Source organism: Thunnus maccoyii, chromosome 3, assembly GCF_910596095.1.
Source record: "Thunnus maccoyii chromosome 3, fThuMac1.1, whole genome shotgun sequence".
Lineage (NCBI taxonomy): Eukaryota > Metazoa > Chordata > Actinopteri > Scombriformes > Scombridae > Thunnus > Thunnus maccoyii.
The window spans coordinates 4410970-4423364 of NC_056535.1; the positions used below are offsets into that span (position 1 = coordinate 4410970).

At 39.3% G+C, this 12395-nt stretch overlaps 1 protein-coding gene across 1 annotated transcript in view; it reads left to right on the forward strand.

Moving 5' to 3' along the window:
• Positions 1-12395, forward strand: part of acad9 (acyl-CoA dehydrogenase family, member 9) — a 14363-nt gene continuing 1968 nt past the window's right edge. The window contains exons 1-16 of the mRNA XM_042406219.1: positions 1-269; positions 3421-3514; positions 3900-4001; positions 5716-5822; positions 5966-6066; positions 6834-6912; positions 7042-7213; positions 7318-7391; positions 7490-7565; positions 7669-7739; positions 7838-7957; positions 8047-8175; positions 8802-8881; positions 9355-9481; positions 9580-9657; positions 11353-11481. Of these exons, the coding sequence (XP_042262153.1) occupies positions 87-269; positions 3421-3514; positions 3900-4001; positions 5716-5822; positions 5966-6066; positions 6834-6912; positions 7042-7213; positions 7318-7391; positions 7490-7565; positions 7669-7739; positions 7838-7957; positions 8047-8175; positions 8802-8881; positions 9355-9481; positions 9580-9657; positions 11353-11481 (1722 nt within the window). The 5' untranslated portion in view covers positions 1-86. The remainder of the gene's footprint in view (positions 270-3420; positions 3515-3899; positions 4002-5715; positions 5823-5965; positions 6067-6833; positions 6913-7041; positions 7214-7317; positions 7392-7489; positions 7566-7668; positions 7740-7837; positions 7958-8046; positions 8176-8801; positions 8882-9354; positions 9482-9579; positions 9658-11352; positions 11482-12395) is intronic.

The following is a 12395-nucleotide window of genomic DNA, read 5'->3' on the forward strand; positions in this document are numbered from 1 at the left end:
GCGTCTGTACGTCATCATTGTGGGCCATATATCGGTGAAAGGTTGCCTGGTTATGTAGTTATATAGAAAACACTGATGCTGGCAGAATGATGAACGTCAACAGATTTACCGCTTTGTCGAAATTTGTTCAACTTGGAAAGCGGCTGGACGTCTGTAACACGACGCAAGCTGTGAAAGAAGTGCTACGTCTTCAGCAGCGGAGGTGCTTTAAAACTCAGTCCAGGAACCTCGCTTATGCCAAGGATTTGTTCCTCGGTCAGGTGAATAAGGTAACGTATCTAAAGTCTGAAGATGTGTTGATGTAACGCAGGCACCACGGCCGCGTTACATCAGAGATATGACACCTCTGGGGAACTTCCTGTTGATGTTTACGATGTTATGACATAGTTATTATTTTAAATGTAACTCTGCCACTCCTGTTTTTATTACCTTCACATACGCACCAGTTCCTCTTATGCATTTTTCTGATTTGAATCATATTCAGGATATGATCTCGAACATAACCTGGTTATTAAAGGACAGGTTCACAATTTTTCAAGTCTGTCCTTAAACAACACCGTTGTTACACTGTATTTGGTGACCCATCAAATTGTGTGACCTGCCCTGATATTCTTACCCTAACAGCCTAACCAACACTGCAGGTCACAGAATCTGATGGGTCACCAAATACAATTTATCACTGTAATTATTCCTTCTGTTCATCAGAAGATCCCTTCATAATGTACTTACATTGTAAGTGATAGGGAGCAAAAATGTATTTAAAAGTGTATCTGAAGCTAATATGAAGCTTCAGCATCCAGATGAGTCAAATCAAGTAGATATCTTTCAACATTACAGTCTTTTTAGTGCCAAAGTCCCTCTTTTTGTTACTGTACAACAGGGAAACACTGTCTGAGGAAACACAAAGAGGGAATTTGATATGACTGTAACATTATCCAGGTAATTGGATCATCTGTACAGGAGTGTCTGTGATGCCTTTACATCTCAGATCATATCTGTATTCAAGTGCAGTTATTACCAGTATGAGACTTTCACCTTTTGACGTGATTTCCTCCTGACTGCGTTTTATGATCCAACATTTATTTCAATTCTACTTATAAAACTTACATTGCACACTTTAGACCCGGAGACCTGCTCATTTTGTGTTCAAACTGTGAAACCCATCCCGTCTGAGAGAGACGTCTCAGGTAGACTTTCCTCCTCCTGTGCTGCAGTCACAGAGGAAGAACGTGTGGAGGGCGACATTTCAGCATCTCTTTTGTCCATGTTGTCCTCGTCCCCTCGTTACCTTGAGTGACATCAACAGTCAGCTTAATTTGTATGAAAACAGACATGTTGTCTTAGGCTAACCGTTTCTTTTTCAAACAAGGGAACTCTTAAACTAAGAGCTTGAATTTCTACCTTGAAGAACTGTTGAGTTTTGAGATTAAACACTGATGTAGACACTGCCAGCTACATGTCACATTCCGGAGCATGAATGTGGTTCAGGCCAGTGAGAACTAGAACATTCCACATTGGAACACCCCCATTTTTCCAGTTTTAATTAAAATTTAAGCAGTTCAGGTCCAGTGGATGCCTTAAGTGGAACAAAGGTAAACCATAAAAAGAAATGATTAGGTTACCAGAAACTAGAAAATAAAGTACATTTGGGAGTTATAAAATTGGATAAAGTAACAAGTTAACAACTCACAGCTTCTCTGCAGAAAGTAATTTAAGCCTTGAAAGTTGATGCAAAACCATTCCTACAGTTGATTACTTCCAAACCATCTGTCTGTATAAAGGCATGGAGGAGGAAGCGTGATGGTCTGGGGCTCTTTTGCTGGATCCAGAGTTGGTGACTTGCACACAGTGATTGGCACTCTGGACCGAAAAGACCACCACAGCATCCTGTAGAGCCATGCAGTCCCCTGTGGTCTAACCCTACCTGGTCAGAGGTTTATTCTACAGCAAGATAATGACCCAAAACAAACATCCAGACTGTCAAAAGAACAAGATGATAGGCTTCAAATCATGAGACCAGCACAGCTATCAAGCTGGTTTGGGATTAACTGGACAGAAGGGTGAAAGCAAAGCAACCTGACAGTGCAATCATTTGTGGGAAGAACTTTATTGAACTTTCTTAACAATATTTGATTTTCATTTTAGAAAGAATGCAAACAGTGGCTACGTTGACTAGTAAAAAAAAAAAAAGGAATAAATTAAATTTTGTTAAACAAAAAGATTCCTTTTTTTTTATCTCCAATTGTTTATTTGTAGTACATTGAGACCATTTTCGATGGTGCATGAGATGTTTGGGACTCTGTGTCTCTGCTCAACCAAGATAAGGGCTGTTACAATGTGTAAATGTTTGACCTCATCTGTCCATTCATTACCACAAAGTATTACACAAAGTACATATTGCAGACAAGTATCAGTCTTTGTGGATTGTTCGTCTGCTTTTGTTACAGTCATATTCTACAGGCTGCGACATGGTGGTGGACAGCAGGAATTATGAAAGCTGTAATTCTATCAAGGGCTGCCTTAAAGGTCACTGAAATGGAAAAATAACCTCCATGTTTTAAGAATCGAATCAAGATTCTATCAGTTACGGAAGGTGACATTTACGTGACAGATATCTGAATGCAATTTGTTATGAAATTTTCCACATTCAATATGGTATCAACATGGTTTTAGGGATTATTTATTTATTTATGTATGCAGTTGATGGATATATACTAGGGATGTGCAGAAATCCCAGTATTTGTATTTGTGTTTGTATCTGTATTTGTTGAGGCAGCAAAATTATTTGTATCTGTATTTGTATTCGAATGAAAGTGGAAAGAGGCTCAAAAATCCTGTTTTTGTTTTTATTACTCTTTTAATTTTAGAAAATGAAAGTGTTACAATAAGTGTTCATAAATAAACTACCTTATGAAGGAGGTCCCCACATCACATCTCCCAGATCATAGACGACTGCGCTGATTACTGAGCTAAAACTTTACTCATCGCCTCATTGCAGACAGACCTCTAACTAACAAATATTTTTTAAAATATTTGTATGAAACAAATATTCATAAAAAAAAAAAACATTATTTGTGCTTTGCCGAATAATGTATTTGTATTCGGGCACACCCCTAATATGGATGATGGATGATGCACTGGAGAGCATTAAAAACCCAAGCAGCTGCTGGTGAAAGTCATTTTTGTCTGTTAAACTAAGTGAAAAATCAAGATGTTTATTTACTTTGATGCTGCAGCAATGAGTGGCTTCAGGCTGCCTGGTTACATCAACAAAACATCAGCCCCTGAAAACCCATGTTCTTGTTCCAGTGTCCTGTGTATTTCTTTTCATTGATTAGACTGGATTGTTGCATCTGAACACACAAGTAGAGCGTCTGTATTGGCTGTAAAGAGTTGGTTATTTATGTTTTTTCTCTCCAGGCTGAGGTCTTCCCTTATCCAGAAATTGGAAATGAAGAGGTGGAGGAGATCAATCAGCTCGTTGCACCGGTGGAAAAATTCTTCAATGAGGAGGGTGAGAGAGATGCTGAAGGTTTAAAGAGTACAGCACTTGTCAACCTGCTGCACACTAACAATGTTATACAATATTTGTTTGCATTTGACCACATAGCATATCAGCTATTTCTTTATGTGGTGTAATAACAATGTCTTATGCTCATTTTCGTATTTGGTTCAGTTTGGAGTAAAGGGGAGGGTTACCACTTCAATACTCTTCATATATTGACTTTAAAGGTCAGAAGAAAAGTTTTTGAAGAAAAAAATAAACGTATACAAATGCATACATAGAGAAGTAAAACCAATGTCAACAAAACACAAGGGTTAATTTGGGTGAATTGCAGTCTGTTGCCGCTCAGTGATTGGATGGACTGATGAGGAAAGGCTGGTGTTTGTGATTTCAGTTGACTCAGCGAAGATTGACCAAGAAGCTAAAATCCCTCCAGAGACCCTGAATGGGTTGAAAGAGCTTGGGCTGTTTGGAATCCAGATTCCTGAGGAGTATGGTAAGATGTTAAAGATCTCCAACATACACACAGTTTAGTTGTTATCAAAAACACTTAACATGTCATCTGTAGATTGTAGATATTACAGTAGATGTAAGCATACAGTTAAATAAACTGCAAACAACTGTAATTAAGAACTGTAACGATGCTATTCCATGTTTAGCACATTTACTATAATGATGATGAATGATAACTATTCATAACATTACTACTGACATTTTTTTTAAAGTCCAAATAGAGAGAGACAAAGCGGAGCTCTTCCTCACAGCATGAATGTGTCTGAATTTAACAAACAGTCAAATGTTTGGGGTTTATGTTAGATGGCATATGGCATATAGTTAACAGGAAAACCAGTTGATTTGTAACACCGGTTTTCTCGCCACCACTGCTCGCTCTCCTCATCCACTCTCTAGCTCGCTCGACCACTGCTTCTCTCTCTCTCTTTTCTTTCTTTTTTAAAATGAGTCGAGAAGCCGTCAGTAAAGCCTAACTTTACTTTAAACATTATCAAACAAAGACAAATGTCCTCCCCTCTTCCTAGTAATGTTTTTGTCCTCCCTCATGGCAGGGTTGTACAGCGTTACAGGTTGCGTTTCTCCAAAAGTTGATTGTGGTTCAACTTTCTTTCTGCGACCCCTGCGGCCTCCTCCCCCGCAGCTTAACACACAACACACCAGCCTGCCAGCTGAATACCTTTGCAGCTAAATGTAGCAGGCAACTATTGTTTGTATAATTTTGTTATTTGAAGTATGAATTTAAATTATTATTTGAAGTTTTGCACTTTGCAGTTTATCTTTGCAATCATTTTTATTTTTGTATTAAGTATTCATTTGAGCCTTTGTCTCAGGGCTGCCTTGGTTTCCTGTTGACTGAGTGGACTAAAAGTAAATAAATCTGACTCAGGTTGACATTGAGTAGCAAATGTTTACATTTGATTCAGTGTAATTTTTTTTTCTTTGAGACCTATAAAAGTGTCTACTGCAGTTGAATGGAAAGAGATACTCAGCACATCAATCTAGAATCAAATCTATGAATGTATTGAATTGAGAACTGATTATGAATCAAGAATCGAATCGATTTTGAATTGAATCGTGAGATTTCCTGAATCATGCACCCCTAGTAACCAGTGCTCTGCCGAAACTGTCTGTCCTGTCTGTCAGCTGAACCTGTTGGCTGGGGAGCAGAGCTGCGGTCGGACAGGTTCAGTAACGGGTCCAGTTACACCGTGATTTAAGGTTTTAAAACAAGATTTTACCAGCTGATAACTGCAGGAACAGACAGTCAGAGAGATAAAGAGCTGCTGTGAAATGCAAAATGACTTCTGGCCCGTTTAAATGCCATTGCCATTGTTTGTCTTCCTCTCGTTATTATATGTCATTGATCAGCTCCTGCCCTACTAGCTTGTAGTCCTCTTTGCTATCTTGGCTAGTGTATCAGTGCCTCCTGTAGATGAATGGAACAGTGTGAAACCATTGGCAGGACTATGTATGGCCTCCTCATGCGCACAGGGTGACTGCAGGTCATGTGACTGAGACAGCCTGTCTCAAATAACAGGATAATTCTTAGGATGATATATACATTTTAACTCACGCAACATGAGCTATGCATGGATCATATTGCGGTTTCTCTGTACATCCCTGCCAACACCACTATTAGTCGTGTGTCTCAGTGTAAAGGCAGTCAGTGAGAAGATCTTTGTTTTTTTTCATCTCAGGGGGTCTGGGATTGTCCAACACCATGTATGCACGACTGGCAGAGATCATCTCATTAGACGGTTCTATTGCTGTAACACTGGCTGCACATCAGGCCATTGGACTGAAGGTAAAAATAAAATAGTGTAAGCCAGATGTACATGGCTGATGAGGAATATCACTCCTACAAGTTTAAATCTATGGTAACATGATTGGTATGATGACATGCAGGGAGGTTTTGTGTGATTTGCTAACAGCTGTTTGGTGTTTCAGGGGATTCTGATAGCAGGGAATGACGCACAGAAGGAGAAGTATTTGCCCAAACTGGCCTCAGGAGAACATGTAGCAGCTTTCTGTCTGACAGAGCCTGGAAGGTAAAGACACTAAAACTTCATTCACATCTTCATTACAGTGTCCCCTTTGATGCCAGAGACATGTGGACAGCACTACAAGCTGTAGGTCGGTTTACCTATGGTTTAGTTTGAACAAAGGTTCAAGTATGTCAACAAGAAATAAAGTGAATAAATATTGACTTTCAGAATCATGACACACATTATGCATCTCCCTGAGGCCTTTAAACATATTGAATACATTCTCTTTACTCAAAACATTTTCAAGCTTTTTTTTTCATATCTGAGACTCTGCATCATCTACATCTGTGATTGCCAGCCTGAAATGATGTAAATTAATTACAGATATAGAGTACAAATTACAAGCATTTACTCCCTTTCATAGGACACATGTAAAACATCACTGTTGTAGCCAACTGTTTGTTTGGTTTTTTTTAATGGAGATCACCTGTGTGTAATTATGACACACTTGTATGTGTAAAGTCTAACCTTTGAGTCAGTATTGTGGCAAAACCTCCAACAGAAAGAAACACTCCAAGCAGCTCAGCAAAAAAGTGATTGAAAAGTACAATCACTAAGAAATGAAAGGAACTTCTTATAGGTACTGTATCCTAACATCCTAACAGAGGTTAAATTTTGAGTAGTCCAGTTATAAGATCTTAAAGGACGCCCGCCAGCCAGTCAGAAATTAGCACTCTCCATTGCCAGGTTGAAATTGTGACAGCATCTATACTTTATGTCTCAGTATAGGGGTGGTTTAGCGTCACTTACATTCAGTGTGATCATTTCAGTGGAAGCGATGCAGCCTCTATTCAGACCCGAGCAACCCTGTCAGATGACGGTACACATTACCTCATCAACGGCTCTAAGGTGAGAAGAATCAAGTTTGCAAATGTTTGATCTAGGCTTCAAATGTACATCAATAAATCCTCTGACATTATTTGATTTGCCTTAAACTCTAAAAAAAAAAATCCCATGTCTTTCTATTTGTGTCATCAGATTTGGATTTCAAATGGAGGGATGGCAGATGTTATGACGGTGTTTGCAAGGACAGAGGTTGTCGTAGATGGCGTGAAGAAGGATAAGATTTCGGCGTTTATCGTGGAGAGGGCTTTCGGGGGAATCACTAGCGGCAAGCCTGAGGACAAACTGGGCATCCGGGGCTCCAATAGTAAGTCTTTCATGGGTTTGGATGACAGGATGAACAAACGGAGTGGTCTTGGTAGAGTTTGTGTCCTTTCATGTCATTTGTAATTAAACTTTGACTTTTTTCAGCTTGTGAAGTGTCCTTTGACAACGTCCCAGTGCCACTGGAGAATGTAATCGGAGAAGTAGGTGGTGGGTTTAAGGTAAGTTTTATCCTGTCCTCAACACAAACTATTGTACATGACTGTATCTATAAGGTTATGTTGGTTTTTACACCAAGCTTTTGCTTTGTGTCGGACAGATCGCCATGAACATCCTCAACTCAGGGAGGTTCAGTATGGGCAGTTCTTCAGCTGGAATGATAAAAAAACTGATAGGTAAAAACCCCATAGAGCAGCTGAGATAACTGATTAAGAGTTGTGAGGGTGAGTTTTTTGGAATTTCTTCAGTTTGACATCTTCTTTTTCTGGCTCGCTGTAGGATTGACGGCTGAGTACGCTGCAACCAGGAAGCAGTTTAACAAAAGCCTGAGTGAATTCGGCATGATTCAGGTACGTTCCACGTTCCCCTCATCAGAGTCTAGTGAATAATCACCACCACTCAGTCTGTTCAGAAGTGAATAAGGTGTGTGTTTGCCTCTGTGCTGTAGGAGAAGTTTGCAGTGATGGCCCTTAATGCCTTCGTGATGGAGAGCATGGCGTACCTGACGGCAGGAATGATGGACAAACCGGGGCTTCCAGACTGTTCTGTAGAGGCCGCCATGGTCAAGGTTAGACACGGTTGTCATCAAACCATGTTCATGTCAAACCAGTATAAAACAAAATGTTTAATGATGTGTATTCTGTATCGTCTGTGCAGGTGTTCAGCTCAGAAGGAGGCTGGATTTGTGTCAGTGAAGCTCTTCAGGTCTTCGGAGGTCTGGGTTATACAAAGAACTACCCTTTCGAGCGCTACGTCAGGGACTGTCGCATCCTGCCTATCTTTGAGGTACTCTAATAATTATTCAATCATTAAAGCACCACTGAGAACACCAAGGTCAGATCCTCAGTCATATTCTGAGAGTTTTTATCAATGAAAAGGAGTTTATATTGTTTAGTTACGCTCATATTACCCGTGTTGGGTTTTTTAAAACTGATTCTGAGATTTTGTAGATCTCAAAATTAAACAAAAAATGAATAGATTATAATAAAAGAGGTTTAGGGAGAGCTCTGTAAAAATTTAGACCATAACTGGCCACCAGGGGGCACAATTGACTTTGGAATGAAATGTCTTCCCTGGATTAACTTGGTGAGGTTTTTGGTTTCTGTCTGTATTTGGAATTAAAGAACTGAGCAGACTTGCAGTTTATCAGCCATTTAAACAGTTTTTATGCGTGTCATAAAGTGTCTATCAATCATAATCTAAATCATTTATTATTTATTTAAATTCATATCCTCCCTCTGATGCCTTTATTGATTTGGAATTTTTGAACTCTTGTAAATATCTAACATCAAAATGTAGTGTCCTATTATAACACACAGCGCAGAGTGTTCTTCATAGGCTGCATTGCCACTCGTAGTATAATAAATGTGAAATCGTAAACATGATATTTATAGCTTCTCGTCTGTTTTCAGGGGACCAATGAAATTCTGAGGATGTACATCGCTCTCACTGGAATGCAATATGCTGGCAAAGTCCTCACAGGGAAAATAAAGTAAGAATATTCAAATCATGTAGAGCTGGGATTTCTTTTTTTTGTGAATAATAATTCATTGATCTTTTTCCCTAATTTGCATAGCAGTAAGATAACTTAGATGTTAACTTGGAGCCTCAATACAAGAAGAGTATTAGATCAGAAGTTCTTGTATTGATTGATGACCATGAGCTACCACCCCTGATTTTTGGCCTTCTCTGATTGGTTGGAAGGGTGAGGCTTACTTAAAAACCTGAGAAAGGAAAGTACATACTGTAGCTTTAATGTTGTTTTAATGTTCTTTAAAGCTTCATCACTTTCATCTAAAAGTACCTGTGAATCTGTCTGGCCATGATATCGACATTATTGATTTTCTTGTGTGTGAATAGTTTTCCCTAGAATTTCATCACAAGGTTGTGTAATTTATTAAAAACTTCCAGGATGGTCTTTGGTCACTCTTTAGTGTCTCAGTGTTGTCTCTGCTCTGCCTCCAGGGAGATGAAGAAGGGAAATATCGGTCTGGCTATGGGCATGTTAGGTAAAAAACTGAGGAGCTCAGTCGGAGGTTCAGTGGACCTTGGCTTGACCGGAAAAGACGGAGTGGTGCATCCCAGCTTGGCGGTAAGAACTTTCTCTTAACTCTTATAAGATATATTTTGAGCACATAGATATAACACATTAGCTTTTTTTCTAGCGGCTCAACTGTTTTCTGTTTACAGGAGAGTGCAAAGAATTTTGAACAGAACGTTAACTTTTTTGGATCGACTGTGGAGAGCCTGCTGTACAGATATGGAAAGGTAACATTTGATTTATTTTACATTCTGGAAAAAGAAAAAAAAAAACAGCTGTAGGATTTTCCTGGTCAAGTGTTTCCCATTCTTTTGAACAAAATTCCCATTTGTCACAAATGGCTGAATGTACAAGATGTTCCTCACTGGTGGCAGGGATCATTTCATATCTTCCATTCAGTGTTTCCTAAGTGGTGTTTATGGGTTAGACAGTTGCTCCAAAGTGTGCTCTATTTCTATCATTCTACTTGACTGAGCTTTTATAACCACAGCTTTTCCAAAGACGCTATAAACCTCTTGGGAGGCGAGTCAGTTTTCACAATCCCCACTTCATGTTATCAGTTGACTCCTTTTTGATCCAATTCATGAGAAGTGTCCCAAGAGGGCTTTAATCACACTGCATATTTCATCCGGAGAGCAAGACCGTTATCAGTTCACTAATAATGATAAGAAGATTAATGGTAAACAGCGCATGCAAACCGTTGCATTAACAAAACGGGCTGAGACAGTACAACGTTTTTTTAAGGAAACTGGGACACGATTGTCAGTAAAGATTGCTGCTGTAACACCTTAATATTCAAATAGGTCTACATCTAGGTTCACCTGATGCCAACTGCTAGCAATGCTGCTACAGCTCAGTGTCTCTGTGGCTCATTACTGGCTCAGGTTCCCTCCTCTCGTTTCCTGTCATCTCCCTACTATCAACTCTCTAATAAAGGCATAAAATGCCAAAAATGTACTGGACCAAGCAATAGTTCCAGCAAGCAATAGTTCCAGAGTTACATTTGCTCCTGAATGTCACTGTAACAATATGTTTAATGCATAATTGTAAGGGAGCAATAATGTAGGGTGTTTTGGTGGCTGCAGCACCCCAGGTTCAGTTCCAGCTGGGGGCCTTTGTCACGTGTCACATCCATATCTCTCTTCCTGTATACTCTTACACTTTCAACTGCCAAATAAAGGCAAAATGCCAATAAAAATCTTTAAAAAGAACAGTTTATTTGAACTGAATGGTTTCACTGCATTATAGGTATTCATTGATAAGTCATCTCAGCCTTAAAGAATAGTTCTGGTTTATTACAGCATGGGTCGTATTTTCATAGTTTTGGCCACAGTATTTTATTTAGACTGGATACTAACACTAAACTCCTCCCACTGAGAGGTCCATTTTGATCTTAAGAGACTTAAAGATTTAAACCTGCCAGAGAAGATCATCCGTTTCCCACTAACTTAAACATTATAGTCTTTATGCTGGCCCAAATGAAGTTCTGGTGTTGATATGGGCACTGTCAGGACATCTCCAAACACAGGAAGTCATTAATCACAACTTAAGAGTAAAATCCGAACTGTCTTCTAAGCAGCAGTGAGTAGGTGTTCCATCCTCAGAAAAGTGGACTCAGCAGTGATGACGTCCATCCACATACAATGATTTCACATTATGTGAATTTATGTAATCAAAGTCCAAATTTCCTGTTACGGTCTTTTAGACATCAACCACCAACATCATCTACACAGGAAGATCAGCCAAGAACAGATGAGCTTCTTTGATGATGATGATGTCTGGGTTTAGAGGAAAAGGATTTGATAAATTACAAAATGATTCACAATTATTTTCTTTAGCAGCAAAGATTACTCAAGACATTTCTGAGGTTGGAAATGATCGATGATTGAAGCGTCCTGATTTGTATCTGTTGATGTTGTCAGACAATAGTGGATGAACAACTCGTCTTGAAGAGAGTAGCAGATGTGCTGATCAACCTCTACGCTATGACAGCTGTCCTGTCCAGAGCCAGCCGCTCCATCAGCATCGGCCTCAGGAATCACGACCACGAGGTATGTGTATATACATCCTGTACCACAGACACACACACACACACACACACACCAAAGCTTTGACCGAGACCTACAAATTGGGCCAAGCAGAATCGAGAAGAAAGCATGATCTGATTGTAATCTTTTAACCATTATGGACCTGTTTATTAAATAACATGTAAAGTGAACATTATTCCAAAGAGGTTCCAAAGAAGGAGAGTAGAGGAGTGTGTCCTTACTCGTATGTTTAAAGGCAGTAAGCCTCGTTTACAGCTGGGATTAACTTGCATCTTGAATCTAGGTCTCAGTTTTTCATAATTAAATCAGTTTTACAGTCTTACACACATCATTCCTATAGTTGCATGACAAATCAAGGTCGGCATTTAGGCTCATTTAGTCTTTTTTGAACACTATTATTGGTGCTCCAATGTGTTAAAGTATAGTCATTAGAATTTTTCAAGCTCACTTAGAAATGAAAAGCTGTTTGGTTAATGTTTGAATTGTTAGTACAGCTTATGTGCAGTAGCCCAGCTCACACCAAAACTAATATTTCAACTCTAGTGGCCAAACCACCAAGTGTGCAGTGAGAGGATGGATGTGGTTATATTTAATTTAAATGAATGAATACTTTATTTGGGCCATACATCATAAGGAACAGAACTTAGCAATCTGTGTGGGTATGCAACTTACAAAACATCATCATACATGTTCACACCGATCCATTTCACACAATAAAATTCAGGCCACATTTTGCACATTTGCCACTATTTACCATCCCCCCACCACACACCAATACACTGTCAGTCCATATTACAATCTGAAGCTCCTCCCACCCGCTTGATGTGTGTTTTGTGGTCGGATCTATAAAAGTACATGAATATCTTACTGTATATATGCTCTGGAGATGTATTACAGTCACACTTTGGTGTTAATAG